Source organism: Stegastes partitus, unplaced genomic scaffold (assembly GCF_000690725.1).
Source record: "Stegastes partitus isolate 25-593 unplaced genomic scaffold, Stegastes_partitus-1.0.2 Scaffold263, whole genome shotgun sequence".
Classification (NCBI taxonomy): Eukaryota; Metazoa; Chordata; class Actinopteri; family Pomacentridae; genus Stegastes; species Stegastes partitus.
The window spans coordinates 350,119-371,724 of NW_007577994.1; the positions used below are offsets into that span (position 1 = coordinate 350,119).

Sequence of the window (21,606 nt, forward strand, 5' to 3'; positions counted from 1 at the left end):
TATGTTGCTGATGGCGATGTTAGGGAGTAGAAGATGTTTGGAAGGCAGAAAAATCATTTGCTGTCCTCTGCGAGTTGAAGCAACCAGCATTTGTTGAAACCCCTGTGTTGAAACCCACACAGCAATTTCTTAGGATCTCCCAGAACCACCTACCCTGGACTCAAAATTTATTTCCCCCCCAAAAAAACAGACCTAAAAGAGTTTCTACAAGGGCGATTCCTTAGGTCAGAACAAAGGTTCGGGATGCCCAAACACAGCCCTCAACTTCCTGCAGTGAAAAATAGCGTATAAAGGGATGTCAGAGGCATTGACACAAAGGTAGAAACAACACGGAATTTTAGGAGAGGAAGCAACTCACATTCTTGTTTGAAGGTGAAATATTCTGTCAGATGTCTACATTCATGGTTTCCCCGTAGAAGAAAGAGCGTCTTTGGGTAGAGGATTTTCAGTGACCACAGGTATAACACACACTAAACATTCACCAGAGAAGAAAAAGCAGGAGAAATTGGTTAAAGTTCAGCAGCTCCACATTTACAACAAAATCAAATTTAACAAAAAAACAAGGTAAATTCAGGATTCGGGGTGCATTTATAAAGCCTTATGATAACAACTTTCATATTGTCATGTCATGTGAAAACAGATTACACGAACAAATCCTATTGCCTGGTTTGAAGTTTAGTTTAAAAATTTGGGGAAGAAAGGTTGATGTGTGGATGGTAGTGTTGGGGTTACTTTTGAAATTTATCACTACAATAAATGCTCCTCAATCTATATTGTAACATGTTGTCTTTGACTATTCAAAGGGAGTCACGTAGTTTAATTTACTTGTCTGACATTATTGTTGCTTGCAACACTGAATGAATGTGGCATTTACCCAATACTGCTACCGCAAGTAGACTGAACCGTTAAGTCATTTTGATGGTGATGTTTGGTCTGGTAAAAACGATGAAGACAAAAATTTTCCTTAAATTTTCCACAGGCTAGTGCGCGTACCGAAAGTCTGTAGTTCTTAAAATGTTCCAGATATTTAGGCAAGTTAATGTATAGAAGTAACTGTCTAACAATATTGTATATATTCTAAACTTTGTTTTGTTTATTATTGTGGTTTTGTTAGCTAAACCTACCTAGCAATCTGTCGACTATGCCAACAATGCTAATAGGCTAATATGCTGTATGGCTAACAGTTAGCTCGCTCAGCAGGTAGCTCAGTAGGTCGAACCTTCAAGTCACTCCAATGGAAAAAATTATGACGACAAATTTTCTTCCTTGAGCTTTAATTTCCCACAGGCTGACTTGCATACCAAAAGGTTTTAGGTCTCAAACTGCTGATTGAAATGTTCCAGACATTTAGGTACGTTAATGGATAGATACCATGACCAAAAATATACAGCCTTCGTGCTGAGCTACCGTCATGTCTCAGGGACACTACACATTATAATGACAACTGCTCTTGCTTTAGCACATCATTACTAGAAGATAATTGCATGAAGCAGAGTTGGAGTTGTTTCACTTTCAGTTCCCCTCATTAAACTCAAACTGGAGATTCAAAGCTCGACACAGAGTCGTGATGGAGCCGTTACTAGGAATTCCTTCTGAATGAGCTATCCACTGCCGTAATTAATTGAGCTGGAAGCGGACTGATCATTGCCCAGGTCTAAAGATAGACACAAACAGGATTCTGACAAGAATAATCCCAAACCAGACCATTCTGATGAAGTTAGCAGGAGAAAAAATGAATTTGCAAACAGCTGTGACTGCATATGACTTATTAGTCACCCAACATGTTCTGCTGTTATCACTTATTTAACCCTACAAATGGCTCAGAGGATGTTTTCTCACCTTTGCACACCACCATCCCTGCTCTACATGAAGTCCCCTGCTTATGTGCCCTTCAAGTGTGTTAAGAAGGTGACCTAAATATTGCTCCCTCTGCTCCAAACTCACTCCGTGTCAGTGGCATATCTCATATGCCGTGGTGACTCGACAAGCCGAGATCTTTCATGTGCGTGTATGGATTCAAGTCACACTGCTGCTCTGTGCTGCATTTCTGCCAGACAAGGTAATCACGAAAATACTTTATGGCACTCACGTCCATTTTGAAGAGTCAAATGTCCAAACAGCCCTCTGAATAGTGTACCATCTCCACTCAGCCTCCATACATATTTCAGTAAGCAGCATATTGTACACTTGTTAGTGATTACTGACCTTGAATCACTCCCTGTCCTATAGGAAAGCACAGGCTACTGAATCTGAATAGTGAATGAAAGCTGATCTTAATAACGAGCCTCCCTGTCCATGAATTTTAAATTGCATCACCTCGGTACATTGTCAGACACACATTGTGTTGTGTCAGTGCTAATCTCAAGTACCTTTTGTACATTTATAATACATTAAATACAGCACAGCGCTGTAACTGTACACCTCAGTGGCGATACAAACCTTGCCCCAGGAAGGTGCATAATAGACTTAGGGGCAATGTACACCGCAGACACTGTTTTGGTTGTGAGCTCACTGCGTACACAATGCAGTGAGCGTATTGAGTGCAAATCCATAAAAATGAGATATGTCCAGGTTTGTACCTCACCGTGAGCAGAGCTAGATCCATCCTCACCTCAATACTGAAGTAGCCCCTGTCCACATAGTCCCCTAGGAAGAGGTAGCGCGTGTTGGCAGGAGATCCTCCCACTTCAAATAACTTCATCAGGTCGAAGAACTGGCCGTGGATATCGCCACACACTGTGGAAGCAGCACACAACAGTGTCAGGACTGTAGAGACCATCGCTTTCAGCTCCCACATGTTAACAATTCAGTTAACAAATGTGGCACCATCCTTGCTTCAGTGGCTCCATATGGCCTGATTTGCAAATGCAGAGGTATAATTGTCATATCTGCTGATCCAGAAACATCACTCATCTGTCTGAAGACAAAGAAAATAACAGCAAATAAGTTCTGAAAGAATCCGCTCCAGTCATTTCGAAGTTTCTGTGTAAATACTACCTGTCATCACAGGAATGTACACATACTGATTTGTAAGAAAAGGCTTTGTTAGATAGCTATAAACTATTTTCAAGCAACAACACCTCCTCAAATATGGAGATTTGTTGCTTTTCTGACTTGTTTAGTTTTAAGCTATTAGCTGGGCACAATCGGTATTATGAATATATCGCATTCGTGTGCTCTCGGAAAGTGTGAGCTGCATTTTTTTTTTACTGTTTTTCCAACGAAGAAAATACTCGACAAATTGCCTGATATTAAAATAAACATTAGTTACAGTCACAATCCTGTAGTTTCCATTTAAACACATTCATTTATGCGGTACGTTTCGTGGACTTTGTTCTGTATCAGGATAAAATGTAGCTTACTTGTATGACTAAGTTCACGCCCACTGCAATCAGACTTCTGAAATCTGGCTTTCTTGATGGAGCCTCATAATGTTTGATTATACACACACTTTTCTTATTTTCTTGGCGTCGTTTCTCGACATTTTTTCCACAGATTTGTTCCAAGTCACTTCCAGGAGTATCAGGCTGCACATGCTGAACACTTCAGACTCTGAACGACTTCAGGACTGTCTGTCTGTAAGATCTGCCAGCATACATCTTACCATCCGCCTCCCTCACCATCTGTCTGGCCTCTCCTTTCACTTTTAGTTGATGTCATAGTTCCCCTCTGCAGCCATTTTACGATGGCCATTTTGCATCTGTCTGGTCGGCAACGTCTGTCTGTCTGTCTCTCCATCTGCTTGCCATGTTAATGTCTGTTTTTGTGTCTACTCATAAGCATTCACTTTAATTTGAGCTGGGAATTGGGAGTGCTGAATGGCATGAGTGAAATTGAGCTGTACCTGTCTGCCTCCTCAGACCTGTCTCAGTGTTCTCCCAGAAGCCTTCATGTGACATCCTAAAAGCCTGTCAGTTCACATCTTAGCGATCCACCTGCCACCAGTCCATCTTAGAGGCATTTACAAAGACCCCATCAAAGTGCTAAACTGTTCTGAATATGCAAAAATGCTTCAAGGCCTGACCATGGATCTGCACTGCTCTGCGATATGAATTCATAAGCTATTTCCAATCATTGCTAACTCAGACGGCGTGTGTTTCTGGGTCAGAATCTGTAGGAGCGGAGATACCTGGAACAAGGATCAATATGTTGCTCATTGCGAGCGAGCAGGTTTGAGAACCTCTGCACTAAGCTGCTTATGATCGACTGTCTCTCCATCTGCCTGTCTATCTGTCCTCGTCCCCGGGGATCTGTACCTGTGAAAGCCAAGCGATGTTCCCACACTGCGTGGGCACGACAACCCACACAGAATTATCTCACCGCTCGCATTTGCATAAAGACACGCACACACTCGCTCAGACACCATAGGTGCATTAAGCGAGCAGTGTCAATAGGTTCCCAGTGTCTGCCTGCCTGCCTTCCTGCTTGTCTGTCTTCTCCGTCATTGTCTCGAAAACTTGTTTTTCATTTTGTTCTCCATCGATCTCAATCTCTCCCTTTCGACATTCTCCTCACTTCGTACCATTTCCCTGGCAGGGGAATACATGTAGATATTACCAAAGCCAGCGCCTGCTATTGTGAGGTGCATAAGTGCCAATTGGTTCTCTCAGTGAAGTGCGACCGAACAACAGTTCATATTAAAAGGGTGGCAGATACATATGGCAGATTAATGAATCGACGAATGGATTCTGATTAATACATAATTACTGATCTTTCTGCCTTTTGCTTCACAGCTTCATTTCTCCGTCTCTCTGTTTTGACTGTTGCTATCTGTGTCCTCACTGTGAAATGTCTGATCTATTTGCTTGTCACTCATGCAAGCACTGAAACAAACACATGACTTTTTCTCTCTCTTTTTTTTGCTGTGGATTGCCTCAGTGGGAGCATTGCAAAATGTTATGCATTAAATAACATTTTGGGATTACAGAGTATTTTCATGAGAGTTTGATGAGGAGATTGATACACTGTCATGTCTGTGAAGTAAATATGAAGGTAGATTCAGCAGTTAGCGAGCTAAAATCAGGACGCAACCTCAGGGGCTAAAGGATGAAGCTAAAGTTCCTTGAATGTCCACTTGAGGCTGTCCCAACAGTGAGTCAACCCTGTAGACTCCCATGTTTAAATGTCCAACTTTACTGGAGAAATAAACATGTTTACAAATTGGTACAAAAAAAACGTTCTGGTCTCTAAAGCTAATTTTCAAGTTCATGAAAACTGTACAGATGGGGATTTTTTATATAACTTGCCCATTTAAATTGTATCAAGGCTTAAAATTATGCATAATGAAGGGCGTAGTTGCTTTGATAGGTCTGTGCCATCACAAGACAGACCATCGCCGATCTTTTTGCTCGTTTTTGGATTAGCTAGGCGTTGGAAGGCACTGCCAGGATGCGGACAGTCAGAGCTACCATACTGAGACTCAAAACAGCTCTTTGGGAAACCTATAGGGTACATTATGGAGGGTTCTTCTATCTTTATATACACACAGTGGCTTGAACACAAGACGCAGGAGGAAATAGCAAGCCTGGCACTGTCTAAAGGTAACAAAATCACTAATTAACTCGCTGTATTTTCTTACTTTGAACAAGACAAAAATGTACCAGTAACATAAAACTGTAGGCAATAAGCAGGGGCTGATGTTTTTACATTTAAGTGTTTTGACGGATTGAACAAAAAAGATAAGTTGTTTTCCCTTGTCTCCCTTCTTTAAAGGCCTCTCCAGTGGAAAATCAAGGTTTTTTTTGTTGCCCTGTTAACATGTCCATATGGTGTTTGTTATATGCTGGAAGACGTATCATAAGCAAAATAAACTTTTAACACAATGGCTGAGTATTTTATCTTTAGGCTGCAGTGTACAGATGACAATCTAAAAATCACAGATTCAGACTTCCTGGATTTCACATGTAACCAAACTAAAGTACCAATCCTGTCTGGTTGCAGAGTGGAGCTTTCTGTATCATTGTTCTGCTTCATTCTCTATTTCAAATATGCATAGTTAAATTACTCTGATATTACAAATTACTATTGTTTATCATAGAGTAGTTTTACTAAGTTTGAGGAGAGCTGGTGTGCTCAAGCAGAAACTGGTGAAGAGAAATCTGCATATTCCAGCTGCAGGCTAACTTCTATGCTGTTTAAAGGAAGGAAGGGTTATTTCTGTGGAAATAAACTTCTGAATATGTAACTCTGACATGCTGAAATAAGTTTTAGAGGTTAAGTAGCTTAAGAGAAACTTTAAGCTAAGCTGGTGGTAGCATCATATTTACCGTACAGACATGAGGCTGGTATTAATCTCATCATCTAAGTCTCGACAAGAAAGCAAATACATATGTTTCCCATTTAGAGTCAGTGCATCATTACTCTTAATCACTACACTGTACCCGTGACTGGCGCCTCAATGTCCAACATAGTGCGCTCCTGGCGCAGGATGGCGGCGCCCTCATCGATGATGCGCAGGGCCACGGCCTCCTCCAGCCGGCCCTCCTTCGTGAGGTGAGCTTTGAGCAGGTCCACCCGCGGCCGGCCCTCTGCGTCAAACACCTCCTTCATGGTCAGCCGGTGGGCCAGGGGGAAGGGGACCGCTGAGGAGGGAGGACGGGAGTGACAGAGGAGATGGAAGTGAGAGGAAGATGTAAAGAAAGAGAGACGGAGGCAGAGGAGAATCGATGATGGAGGGAGGAAGGATGGTGAAGTATAGCAGAAATTTGAGATTAAGAATGAGGAGGAGAGTTTGAATGGGAGTGTATGGATGGAGGTGAGTTAAATTATGCAGGGAATGTGAGAAGTCGATGCAGGAAAAAAAGAGAAGAGTGTTTATTATAATGCAGAATATGATTTATTGATATTTCCTGTATTCTTCAACAAGCTTGCCCACAATTGTCAGAAGCCCTCAGTCTTCACCATTATCCTGATCACACCTCTTCAACCGGTTTCATTGTGTGTGCGCGTGTGTGTGTGCATGCGTGTGTGTTACGGAGGCCGAGGCGGCTTGTATTGAAGCAGGGGCTGCCAGAGTTATCAGGGCTGCCCGCCTCTGTTCTGCAGTAATGTCTCTCTGCCTCTCTGCCTCTGTTCTGCAGTAATGTCTTTCTTACATAATGAAGGCCCCCAGGGCGCTGCTGGGGAGGGGGGTTGACTGACGACGAGGGTGATACAGCAAGAGCGCACAGCTGCACGTGAGGAGGCACATACACACATGCAAAGACACACTCGACACTCGACACACAAGTGTTCTCAACAAACAGGCTCCAACTCAGTGGCAAGAAACAAAAGGCAGAGGTGCAGGCGCGCATGCGTACATCATGTATGGCACAATGGCGTTAACACGCATGATTGCACATGTGTGTGTGAGCAGTGCTACACACACACACACACACACACACATGCAAGCTCATAAAAGGTATTGTTATGCAGGATCCACAGAGCCTGTTGGAGCCCCACCAGTGCTAACACAGATAATGGCCTAGATCACACACTAAAAACTAGGCCTGGCTATCTCTCCCAACACACACACTTTCACTCTGTCACTTTGTCTCTGTTTGCACTCTCTCTTCTTGTCCCTTCTCTGTTTTTTTCTGTTTTTCACTCATCTTTCTCTCTCTTCCTGTTGCTGTAACAGGCCGCCGCTCTCCAGCGAGCGTTCACACAATTATCCCTCGTTACATTTTAATGTGAAACTCACATTTTATTTCATTTTTACAGTGTAAGTAGCTCATTGAAAACATGGTACCAGATTTTTTATGTAGTCAAGCCTATCCAATCAGAAACATTTAGCCAATGCTAAATGAGCCTTGATGCAAGGTTGGATACACATATACAGTTGCGTTTAACAGGTATCACCACATTATGTTTAACTATGAGGACTTTACTCATATTTTCATTTATGACTGATTGTGCGTGAACACTTGCTGATGTCTGTTTTACGTTGTTCTCAACTCAAACACCATCCAGCCATCTGGATCTTGCATTGTCCTGGATCACACTAAAGATGCCCATGAGGACTTGAGGCATTCTGAAAGCCCACAACATCCCAAACCACTTCAACCAGAGCATATTTCAGTGTGCACTAAGCCTTCTGGGAAGCACAGTGACACACCTGAATGCGTATTTGGATACCCAAAAGCATCTAATGGCACCTCAGGGCTCTATAAGATAGCTGCTAACACACCCCGTGACACTTTTACACGCTTTAAGATTGCACACAACACACAAGAGCACGCTGAGACATCCCAGGACACCTCAGGCTGCCAAGCTAAGGGGTCTGTTTTCCATCGATTTGAGAACAGCGGTTCTACATGTTAAAACCAGTTTTGCATTACAAGTTAGGACTGATTAATATTTGAAAAGGTTTGTGCACCCCGGGCTGTCAGAGAACATAAGCCAGAGAAGGAATTACTCATGCATGCTGGTATTTGTGTGACTTCATATTTATTTATAAAAGGAAACAACAGGGCCCGGCCAGTATGTGGCTAAACCTCCTACTTCACTGTACTGTAATACACTGTCCTGTACTACTGCACTGTACTGCACTGAAATGTACTGATGCTGGTACTTGTCATAAAAAAAAAAAGCTGCAAGCACAGTGGAAAAGGGGCTGCAATCCTCTTTTGAAGCTTCCACATACACATGAACTCAATCTGTGTATGTATATTTCTGGTTTGAGGTAAAACTGAGGCCTGAAGTGTGTGTGTGTGTGTGTGTGTGTGTATGTGTGTGTGTGTATGGTGTGTGTGTGTGTATGGTGTGTGTGTGTGTGTGGGGAAGCAAGAGGGACACAGTGTGAAACTCGTAAATTGTGAGAGCAGTGTGAAAGTAGGGCAGGTATGAGAGAGTGGAGAACAGCGGAGACACAGAGCTCGGGGAAAGGAACTATACTTGGGAAAACTATACTTGGCAGTTGGGGAATAGAGAGAGGAGAGGTTCAGCACCGACACTGTCAAACCACCTGACGACCGGCCGTTTGATGAGAGCACAGTTCAAGGGGAAACACGGCTGGATATTCAGTCAGATTTTGAGCGGCTCGAGACAGAAAGTTGTAAATTATGAAGAGACCACATCTGAATTTAATGTAGCAATTCTGATATGAGTTTGAGAAACGTGTTGGTGCAGCTTTTTTTTTCTTCTTCCTTCAAAGCGATCGTAATAGGAAAAAAAAAAGATTCTTGCTGACTATACTTTCGGCAACATGAATCAGAATTTGTAAGCCTGCAGCTGAACATGAAGGCACAACACCTTTAATACACAGTATTTTATATCCTAACGTGTTAATGTAATGTGCTAAATGTCATTTTTCATGTTTAATCTTCCAGTTTCATGCATAATATTTTAATTATATGTAATATTACTTTACTACCTCAGTATAACTACCAGTATAATGCAGTCTTATGTCAGTTACTTATTTTATTTCTGCAATGTGTCATATCTATATCTTCTTGCTTTTCTACTAGTTACTGCATTTACAAATGTTACGTCATTTTGTTCCCGAGCAATACCTGGCAACAGAATTTCCATCTGGATTAATTAAGTTTCATCATACTTTATGAGGCTCTATTTAACATGATTAGTAAATGAAGCAAAAAGTGGTCTATTTCACAATAAGACTGGCATTTATGCCTATTCTAGCAGCTCTATGAGACTGTGACTTTGAGCTAAATGCTAACATTAGCATGTTTAAGTCTTAATCGTGACTGATGTTGAAAACGATTCATGTTCACCCACTAAATATATATGTATCAACCAGCTCAAAAAAGCACTGCATTACTTTGCTGTACCACCTGCTACTTTACATGACGTGTAATCGTAAGTTACCGGTAATGTTAAACCTTGCATAAGTCCACATATCGACACAAATCTCTGTCCTAGCGTGATTAGGTTCATTTTGTCTACTCTGATTAAAATAACCACTTTATTAAAATAACCATAAGGTTCCATGCATGTTTTTTAGATAAGAGCTGTTTTTACCTTTGGCATGTTTCGACTGTTACTTCAGTCTTCCTCAGAAATGTCACTGACGTCTGTGGTGACGTGTCGTTATCAGCTTTATCACGCCTCCAGGAGACCACCAGCTGATAAAGACAAGTCACCACAGACGTCAGTGACGTTTCTGAGGAAGACTGAGGTGGCAGTCGAAACATGTCAAAGAATACGCATTGTCTGATTAAAAAAGAAACCTGATACCTAAATCTCTGTCCTGATCTTTGTTTTATGCTCTTTAATAAGGTACGACCGCAAACCAACCCAAAGACTCTGCAGCTACAACGCTCAGTTGCATGTCTCGATGTGGAACTGGCAGTAGGCTTTGCTGTTTCAAAATAAAAGTCATAACTCTAACTGACCAGGAACTGTAATGTGATAACTTAATTTAGGAACTGAAGTGCGTTATAGTACTGCGTTACAGACAAACGTAATCTGATACTGTGTACTTTTACTGTCAACACAAAGAACAACTAAGACTAATGGCAATGTTGTTCCTTTAAGTGTCACAGTGAAAAATTAAGGAGGTCACCAAAGGCAGAAGGGTTCATTGTCTGGACATGTTGTCCTTTTCGGTAAAGTTTCATTTCTCCTCACTGTGGCCACGTGCTTCCTCAAAGGGAATCCAACAAATACTTTGGATTTGTTGGGTTTCTCTGTATTCATTCTGTAAGGTCTTTACCTCACGAGGTGCCTGGAGATGACTCACTGTGTTGTGAATTGGCCTTATAAATAGAACCTAATTGGATTAAATATCTGTACTCAATTTTTGTCCAAATGTTTTCCACAGAATTAAAAATATCAACCAATCAGCGGCATTAGTAACTCATCATCCAATCCATGCACTATTTCTAACCCATCCATCCAATAGCTCTTGAGATATTCACTCTGGACCAGTAATTTCCACTCAGAGCAAGCCCAACATGAGAAAGTAGAAATGAGTATTCAGTATTGTAGGTTTTGCAGCCTCCTTACTGACCATTATTTTTGAATAATTGTGTTTTTTAGGAATGTTTTTTTTGAAAAATTTTTCTACCATGTCTTGTTATTGCACAGCTTTGTGTAAAAGTCACTTCGTTTTTCCCTGCCCAAACTGTATAAACATGCAACGAATAAAACTCTTGAATCTAGTTAATCTCAGCTCAGGTCTCTAATATGCAGGAGGCAGAACAAAACGTTGTCCAGCTTAGGCAGGCTTGTTGTGAATCAGAATCAGTCAAATCAAAGTATAAATAGTAACCACCGCTCACGTCTCTCAGCAGAGCTTTTCATTATCAACATTTTCTAAAAGGATCTAGTTAGTTTTCAATGACTAGATTGAATGTGAGGTGATGCTGCTTGACACGCACATACAACATGATGGCTCTGCCACCCACCAAGAAGGACTCCAGAGGTGGAAATCATTTTCTGAGTCTCTATGAGAAAATTATGCTTTGCTTCCTAACAAAGGAACATTATGTGCCATTTGATGGTGATGAGAAGAAAAGACTGAAATTTTGCGTCACAGCTTGTGCAGAACAAATTGCGCCCGCTGAGTATTCAATACGCTGAGTAGCTTCAAGCCTCATCCACCCAACCGAGAAAACTGTTGAATTTTGATCATTTACTGTATCCTGAACAGGTAATCGGTGATATTATATTGTTAGAGAGCGGCGCAGTGTTGTCATTATTATTTAAATTACCTTTTTGATGCCTTATCTGGGTCCTTATAAAGAGGTGTAGTTTCAGTTTGATTAAGTTTGTAATGTTGCCAAAGTCACACTTTTCTTCGGTGTTATTCAGCCATGTTTCCACCACTAAGATATCTTTCATAGCACGTTACAGGCCCAGCAGGTGGCATTTCTCCCTGTAGCACTCAACCTTCATGCTTCTCCAGTGAGACTTAGCTCGATGGAGAAGCATGAAGGTGATTCCACTTCTCTTGTCTAGTTTATGTCTTTCAGAAAGAAACCCCATTCTTACACAAAATCTCATGTGACTGAGACTAATGTTAGCAAACCGCAATTCAAACCAAGACATCACGAAAAATAAAACCTGTAAAGTATTCACCTCCTATCACAGTTATACCATTTTCATTCAGCTTAAAAACACACAGTTGCTGCCTCCTTTGCCTTGAAAATCCTCCAAGGTTGATAAATGCACTCAACCTAACACTGCCAGACAAACACTGTTTTATCTATAAAATGTACATAAAAGATGGATGCAGCCTCCAGATATGAAAAGAGAAGCCAACGTGAAAGTGCCTTAAAAGTGCATTCCTTCTAACAGCCAGCAGGGGGCGACTCCTCTGGTTGCAAAAAGAAGTTCATCCATCCATTATCTATACACCGCTTAATCCTCACTAGGGTCGTGGGGGGCTGGAGTCTATCCCAGCTGACTCAGGGTGAAGGCAGGAGACACCCTGGGCAGATCACCAGTCTATCACAGGGCTACACTTAGAGACAGACAACCAAGCACACTCACATTCACACCTATGGACAATTTAGAATCACCAATTAACCTCAGCATGTTTTTGGACTTGTGGGAGGAAGCCGGAGAACCTGGAGAGAACCCACACTGCACGGGGAGAACATGCAAACTCCACACAGAAAGATAGCAGTGTCTCCTTCACTACAGCATGATGTTCAATTTGTAAATCATGGTAACAACTGGACAAAAATTGACAATAAAGCCGGGAATGTCAGTATGCCACTGCATCGCCGTGCATAGTGCCCTTAAGTTCTTAGTCAGATCCAGCCCTCGTTAATCATGCCCAGTTTCAAAAGATGGCGACGACCAAATGCCAAACCCGAGACTTTAAACTGTTTCTGTACAAACCAGAGAGTGAAGCTGTTACACCTGTCTTTCATAGGCAGTCTATGATTTTACTAAACACTCCTACCTCTAGGCTCAGCAGATCATTCTGGTTTGAAACATCTCATACAGTATCATCCTTGGGCTTGTCTCATGCAAAAGAAAGAATTTAGGACTATTCAGATGGCTTCTTGATGATATGGGGCGATTTAATATAAATATCTGAAGTACTTAGAACCTTTGCAGAACGTTATAGCTACAGTGCAAATGCTGCACTTTGCCTAGAACCTAGAACCTAGAACCTTTGCAGACCATCATAGCTCCAGTGCAAATGCTGCCTTGGCTTTAAGCTGAAGCTACAAGAATATTTGGCACAAAACAAAGACTGTTTTCAAATAAGATTCTGAGTAAAGATGAAAAGCTCAAATACAGACTCACTTGTCAGGATGACAAAAGGAAAACGTTACCGTAGCTACGCTAACGCTACACATCATTAAAGAGGTTCTTGAGCTAATAGTAAGAACTACTTTGCAATTAGCAAAAATAACTAATTTTAATTGTTTGATTTAAAAGACATGAACAATAATTTCTATGTTAATATTGTTGGTATTTATATAAAGAGACATTAGGGATATTGTAATGTTTTATGAAGTCGTGCCACTGGCAGCATCTGAACTGTGAGAAACGGTGACTTATATCAACTTTTTTTAGCATCTAGAAACAAAGATCAGAGGTTAACTTTACGAGTAAAATCTACAACGTCTGGCTAATGGTTGATATGCTACCTGTGGGCAAACTGTCACTATGAATTAGGATATTTTTGTGTGAAATTCCCAGTCCATTCTGAGCAGTGTGAATACCAAACGGTTTGACTTCAGAACATCTTGTTAAAGGACTGCAGTTGAAAATTAGCCAGCTGGCTACTACTGGCACATTAATATTAATGCAACGTGTGGTGTCCTTATAAATATATCAATGAAATACTGGATAAAAAAAGTGATAAAATACTGTCAGAGTGAGTATTAAATTATTTATCCCACACTGATACCAGCAGTGTAAAGACGGTGTTAGCTTGACATGCAGTGAGCTCAGACCGTAGACGCCACACTTGTTTGAGTAAAGTGGCGGTGGGTAGTATTTGTCTCAAATGCTGCTGTAAGGCATCTTAACACTTGCTGCCAAGTGTTTCAACCTTGGGAGGCAGATCTTTCCTCTCTGACAGTACAGTCTGAGCTGTGCCTTGTGTGATGACAAACACAGTGAACTCCACTTTCTGAAGTGGAGGCAAGTAGAGTGAAAAAAAAAAAAAACGTTATTCATCCAGAACTGTCCTTTTTACTCAGGCGACCAATCACATGATGCTCGGCAGGCGAGATGGGACGAGAGGCGTAAGACGAGCAAAGAGGTGAAAACATTTTTAGCTTCCTTCTAATGTACTTTGTACTGTTTTTGTCTTCTGGCCTACTCTCCACAGCTGAACTCCCCTGTGTGGAATTTATTAAGCACCAGAGCTGCCAGCTCAGCCAAAAATCTCCACATCACAGCGCAGCGAGGGGGAGCCTGAGAGAAAAATCTATGACATAGCTTTCAACCAAATCTCCTAAATTTGTTTGGGCTGGCCTAATAGCCTAACTGGAGCAGAATCTGATCGGAATCACATTGTTATTGTGTGCATCATCCCTAATGGCTAAAGTTAATTATGGGGATATTTCATCAGTTTTTAAATAACACAGGGACGACGTTCACAATCGGAGGGGCCGGTGCAGGAAGTGACAGCGAGCGAGAACAGACAGATTGCAGGAATGACGGTAGAAGTCACCCATGATCCATCTGTCCTCATTTGTGTGTCTCCTCCAAATGTTGCAAAACATGAAACAGCACAAACTTTTGCCTCTCAATCAGGAGGAAATCGATACAAACCTAACAGCAGGGAAAGACAAATCGTATGTGCACGGTAATTTGAGAAGCGCGGTCTATATGTGCAACATGCAGCCTATGAATCAACTCATTACAGCGCAAAACTGTGCCTGTCCAGACTGTATCTGTCTGATGTTCATCCAGTGACACTGACCAGAACTGAAAGCATGCCTGCATAGATATATATATGTACATATGTGTGTGTGTGTGTATTTGTATGTTAGATGTGTTGCCCTCCTCAGGACCTCATCTAACGCGATCACACACACACACACACATGCATCTCCCGAGATCAGTTCATCCAACTGCCTGTCTATGCATGAATAAATGAAGGAGGAAGAAACTGAGGGATGAAAGAATGAGAGCAGCAAAGAAAGAGAGCAAGAATGTACGAGAGAGAAGATGCAACTGTTCACATGCATATTGTGTGTGTTTACCCACCATCTTTGACCTAGATCAGCTAACATAGATCCATGGGTCTTTGAAGGTGGTGGTGGTGGTGGTGGTGGTGTTGTGGGGGGGGGGGACAGCTAAAGATACGTTTGAAGTTGTTCAATTAATGCACAGCACACACATGAAGGACCATCTGTGTACAGACACACGAACAGAAACAACGGCCCATCCCCTAACAGCCTGTCCTCATTAGACAATCCCTTTCTCTCTCTCTCTCTCTCCCTCTCTCTCTCTGGAGTACCTCCTCTATAAATAGCCCCTGCCCTGCCACCCTCCCCACAGGGCACACAGAGACCTGTCAAGGTGGGACCCCTGGCTCACAGGAATTACACCAAAATCCAACACACACACACATACACACAGTTCACACAGGGCTCAGAGGGAATGGGACAGCATGTTACACTAAAAGGAAATATGCCCAGTGAGCCCCAAGCTTCGCCAGAGGTGGTGTGTGTGTGTGTGTGTGTGTGTGTGTGTGTGTGTGTGTTTGTGCATGCATGAATGCGTAAATGCATGTGTGCATATTGGATGTGTCTCCACTCAGCTTCAGCTAATACTCACACTTATTGACTCGCTCAGAACTTAACAAAGATTTACATCACCGCCACACTTTAAATTCTACTTCTCAAGTTTTGTTTTGTTTTTTCCAAATGTGGGTTAAGTTTTAATCAAGGAATCAGGAAAATGCTAGCATCAAACCGTTGTTGTCCTGCAGTTTAGCACAGTGGCACATTATCTGATATGTGAGCGCACATTTGGCGGCAAAATAATCTGATGTGTGGCTTTGTCCTGTATGATGCTAGCATGCCAAGTGAAGTATAACAGGCGAGAACGTGCAACAGCTGAACTGGATGAGTTGATAGTTTTAAACTCTTATTTAAACTCTTAAACTTATTATGCAAAGACCCTCATCTGACCTGATTTGAATTGAAGGGTAGAGTTTTATAATAATTGGAGATTACAAAATAACATTTAATCAACTTGCTTAAAAGTTTTCAGCGAAATAAATTCAAGTTTAAGACGGGCAAGATGCATTCAAGTCTAGTGATAGAAATGTCACCGTTTAGCTGCGATCTGCTTGAAATAATGATAGAAACTTTATTCTACAGAAACACAACACATCACCATGACTATAATTTCATCAAGAGAGGGAGAGAAATAAACCACATTTAAACCATATTCATCAGGGGACAGTGAAACCGTGAATAATGTCCAACTACACTGTATGTTCAACACTACCAACAATTTATTGATTAGTAGAAAAATAATTATAGTAAACATTCCCCTATCATAATGTATTGTATTCAGTAAAAAAAAAAAGGTATGTATCCAGATTGACTTGCTGTTGCTTTGGATGTGGACTGAGTTTCAGATTTTCTCTGTGTGTTATAGAAAAAAAGATAAGACAATGCTTTTATCATCCAGGATCTTTTATCATGGAGTTTGCAGATTTATTTTAGTGGGATTATGCCATAAATGCTCCCTTCGTGACGCTCGTAACATTTACTTTTTTTTGTCACTGTCAAAAAAGTTGATTTAACTCTTCTGTCATTATTTAGGTTGTTTGGACCTTTCTCACATCCTCCAGTTTGACTTGTCACGGAAGAAGACGCGCTGGTCGAGGCCCTTGCATGTCCTCCCTGTGCCTGCGTGTGTTCTCTCCAGCTTCCTCCCACAGTCCAGCGACATGCATGGTAGGTTAATCAGCGATTCTGAATTGGCCATAAATGTGCACGGTTGTCTGTCTCTCTGTGTTAGCTCCGTGATGGACTGGCGACCTGTCCAGGGTGAACCCCGCCTCTCGCTTAGTGTCAGCTGGGATAGACTCCAGCCCCCCTGCGACCCTCTGCAGGATTAAGCGGGTGTAGCTAATGGATGGATGGAAGAAAAGGTGTTACTAATGGCAATAAGTGACAATAACTAATGGCCTATTCCATTTAGGTGAACCGGTAGGCGCTGACACTGAGCACGCATGCACATTACCACGACCCTGACACCGGAGCAGCTAAAAGGAACACAGCCATGATTGATGTTATTCGTCACACCTGTGTCTGACAAGCCACAATGAGAAAAGGCTGTTGGATTACAACATACCAGAAGATATTTTTAATATTTGGCCCACCCACGTTACACTTTCCTCATGTGTTTCCACCATCTGATGGGCTGTTGGTATTCACAGGATAGTAAAACAACTGCAGCTATTATTTCATTAGCTCTCCTTCTACTGATTTTAAAGAGATGAATCATTTAATGTGTCAAAATTAACAACAGATGCCCATCCTTAGTTATCTGATTAGCAATCACATGAAATGGAGAGGGAAAAAAAAAAAAACGTGCTACTCCTCAAATTCAGGAAGATGTAACCACAAAATGCTTGGCTGATCATGCCAGCTCAGACAACAATGGATCTTTTTCACAGCAGCTCTGCGAGTGTCCCAGTAAGCCATGAATGTCAGCCAACATTCACAACACATAAGGAAAAAAAATGTGTCATTCGGCTAACGATTTTAATTACACGTGCTTTTACCATGAAAAGGCGGCGCGCTGTGCATTAAACATGACGCTTAATGTGCATTATTTCCTCTCATGTTCTCATTAGGAGTCAACCATCAGCCCAGCGGTATCATGTGCTGCACAGCTCCACTACTTTCATTGCTAAAAGGGTCTCCTGCACATTTTACACATTTAATTAATCTTTAATACCACCATTGATTAGATTTTTGTCAATCAAGCTCCTGTTGTGTGCTTTGCTCGTGGCCAGGAAGTCTGTATTTAGTGGATCCGGCACAGTAGCAGCCTTCATGTATGCGCTGCACGAGTGTGTTTACACGACTGCACAATGGTTTTAGACACTTGAGATGTTTAGATTCTTATCTTAGGCGCTTTGCTAGAAAGCAACTGGACTTCTCTTTGGGCTTCCTGAAGATGTTTTATCGGTCATCCAAGAGGCTTCTTCAGTTCTAACTGTCTGATATGTGAAGATGTCATCAAAACTTCCAATTATATGCATCTAAAACTCCCCATCAGTCAGTTAGAACTGAATATGCCTGCTGGATGAGAGGTGAAATGTCTAAGCTCCTCCGATTACATGACCTGGATGACAAAGGATCTACACAGATATTTAGATTCTCATCCACCACCAGCCAGGATTGGTCCCAATTCTATTCTATTAGACCAAACATACTGTATATCGGTGTTTAAAGGTGAAGAGTGGCCTTACCAAATGATGATTTAATTTAGTTGTCATCATTTTTAAATATAACCTCACTTTACATTTAGTATCTTAAACCTTTGCACACTTCTGTACGGTAAGCACTTCTCCTCAGGACTGATGAGGTGGTCTATGTGCAGATAAAAGTTCAAATGTTGCACATCCAACATTCCTTGCTGCTGACTCATGGGTTCAGGCTCGTCCTTTGTCACCAGTGAACGCAGCACAAGGAGAAGCATCATTTCTTCAATGCTACGTTAATGTCATCATTTCTGGCATGAGACAGAATTTACACAGTGTCTCTCTACAAGACCTGCTCTACGCTAGTCTGCACTTTGTGTACAATTCAAACGGCAATATTTGGTAGGGAAAACTTTTAAGTAAAACTCACATTCTCAAATGTTGGCTCTGAAGCCTGCTGGCTGTTTTTCTCTCTCTCACACACACACACATACAGAGAGACAGGTTTGCATGATAAGTATTGGAAAAGGATGTGAGAAGTCCACTGGTTAAGTCAGACGATGCCGTCCTGCCGCTCAGCAGTTTGAAATACTACTTCTCTTGTCGTTCTGTTTTCTCTCTGGCCCTCTGTGCCTCTTTTCCTCCCTCTCGCTCCAGCTACTTCACCTCCTCCGTGGCCTTGTCACATTCTCTCCTTCCCTCACCTCGCCCCCACACTCTCTGTCCATTCCTCTCGGTATAAGCTTTGTCCTTTGGCTCCATCTCTGTGCTCTTCTATCTGCTAAAATCCATAACGTGGGGAACTACCGGGCCACAGTCCATCTGCCACAAATGACTTCCCTGTGACTGATGCCTCACTCCCTGTGCAGCTTCATTCACACTAAATCATTCTCACCTGACTGATGAATTGCTCTGTTTGTGAGAGAGGATGCATGTATATGTGTGTGTGTGTGTGTGTGTGTGTGTGTGTGTGTGTGCATGATGGATGATGCATGAGGATATAGGTCGCTCAGTTTGTTCCAGTGTTGGCAACTGAGCTCCGGTGGCCCAGCTGCATGAAAGCACACATGCAAACAGAAGTGAGGATGTAAAAATACACACATGTGGAAGGAAGCTGTGGATCTAAAGGATGAAGGTGTGGAGGCCTGATGTGATGGATGGACCGAGATAGCACCGCCCCTGCACGACTGCATCCATGTAGCTGCACACATAGGCATATGCACGTGCAGTCCTGAATCCTACGTGCAAAAAGCTGCAAGACCCCCCCACCACCACCACCACCATCACCAACCTCCCACGCCCCCAGCCCACCCCACCCCTTTCCAAAGCACGACGCACGCACGGAATACCGGGGCATGCCCGAGCGACGCAACTGTCAGCTCCGCTTCTTCCGACAGAGAGACCTTTTTGCGAGTTTATTAAAGGGGGGAGCCAGTGGGGGAGAGACGCTGTCGCATGTGACAGGCTGCGTGCATGCCAGCCTTGTTGTGACCCGATGAGCACGACAATCTGTGCAAGCTCCGCGGATCACAACCCCGAGCGGAGCCCCTCCTCATAGCCTCCCCAATATAGCCGCCCACGCGTAAAAGCAGAAAGAGACACTCTAAACACATTAAATATTCCATAATCCAATGAGGCAACAACACCATCAGAGCGGGATGCATCATCCGCGGCTCGGATACGCAGCCCAGCATCCCTAAACTCCATTTTGTCTCTCATTTGACACTCAGGGAAACAAGAGGGGGAAGCCAGGGAGACCTTTTACGGAGACGATACGCACGGGAGAGGCAGAATCACCCACTGACATTCAGGCCTCAGTGGAAAAAAAACATCGACTCGTAGGTCCGCCACGTTCACTCGTGGGGTTTTTTAAACGTCACATCAGCAAACATCAGGGTGAGTTCATCATATAGGCCCGTGCAATTAAAGTCGCGGGTGGATGAAGGTGCGCACTCGGCCTGGCAAAGTTGCCAGCCTACCTGCTATTCAAACCGATCGATTATCTGACTTTGGCTCAGATTTGACTAAAAAAAAAAAGAAAAAAGAAAAAAAAAACGGATCGCGAATGTAGGCCAACGTATGGATGTTTTCTGGCACATCCAGCGCGCACAGGCATCACCGTGACGCGCGGCCAGACACACGGTTTATAAATACTATGAGCGAAAGATCAGAAATCCTTGAGAGTCTCCGAGTGACAAGTCCCCCCATAGCATCTTCTCCCTCCCGCTGCCTCCCCCGTCTCTCTTCCCTCCGTACATCGTTGCATACGTGCAACATCATCCACATCCACAGCAGAACCACAACACCAAACGACCGCTTGTTACGCGTAGCATTTATTTACCTTTATGTCTGCCTTTCGCTGTCATCGTCACACTGCTTGATGTTTCATTGGAACAAGATGCTCCTCTCCCTCTCTCCCTCCCTGCTTTTTCCTCTCACTGCCGCTCTCTCGTCTCTGTAGGGTATTATTCAGTAACACGAAACCACCGCTAGGAGCTTGAGCGCGTATGGAGCTCATGCAGCACAGGGTGTCGCACAATTGCTTTGGCTATACATAGAGGAAGAGACATCCCCCCGTTAGAAAATGGGGTAATGCCTCGGTGAGGGGGTGAATTCTAATAGAATAACGAGGGAAGACCCTGATTATGGCGTATCGTGCTGGATACCCCCACCTCCTTCCCCCCCTTCCATCACCACCTCCCTCCCCCTGAAAGGTTCAGAGGCACATGCATGCTGACTCTCCAGCCAAATATGCTGCTTTTATTATAAGGTGGCATAATAACAACAAAAGGATGGACTCAGAACAAAAACAAAAGAACGTGCGAATTAGAGACACTGGTGCAACAACAGGGATGCAGACAGAAAAAAAAAAAAAAGAGAGAAAAAAAACCCGATGAGTTACAGCAGAATTATTGGCACAGAGGAGCTCTCACTGGCCGTGCAGGGTTTGGCATGCCTACATTTGATCACCCGGTCGGCGGGACTTGCGTTGCTGTCGGACATCCTGGAGTCGGGACGGGAACGGAGCCGAGGGGGGGTTGGGGGGGCTCTCTCTTCTGTCAAGGGCCGAGATTGTGGTGTCGGTGGGTCCTCCGGCAGACGTCGACAATGTACGCGGTCGCTGGGTGCTTGTCTTGCTGCAGTAGTGGCATCACTCGGTGGAGTCTCCGCGCTCTCTCGGACGGGGGAAGCCTGCTGCTGCGCCTGCGGTGACTTTGGGGGAGGATAGGCGGATACCTAGCTGCTGTTGTGGCATGCTTGGCTCCCGAATTTGTTTTTTTTTTTTTTTTCTTTTTTTT

The 21,606-nt window shown here is 43.0% G+C and overlaps 1 protein-coding gene across 2 annotated transcripts in view; it reads right to left on the reverse strand.

Moving 5' to 3' along the window:
* ppp3cb (protein phosphatase 3, catalytic subunit, beta isozyme) overlaps window positions 1-20,716 on the reverse strand; it is a 36,415-nt gene extending 15,699 nt beyond the window's left edge. For both annotated transcript variants that reach the window (XM_008282195.1, XM_008282194.1), the window contains exons 1-4: window positions 20,649-20,716; window positions 6,381-6,581; window positions 2,612-2,736; window positions 359-470 (exon numbers count right to left, since the gene is read on the reverse strand). In XM_008282195.1, the coding sequence (XP_008280417.1) occupies window positions 359-470; window positions 2,612-2,736; window positions 6,381-6,581; window positions 20,649-20,673 (463 nt within the window). In that variant the 5' untranslated portion in view covers window positions 20,674-20,716. The remainder of the gene's footprint in view (window positions 1-358; window positions 471-2,611; window positions 2,737-6,380; window positions 6,582-20,648) is intronic.
* Between the last annotated feature and the right edge of the window lie 890 nt (window positions 20,717-21,606).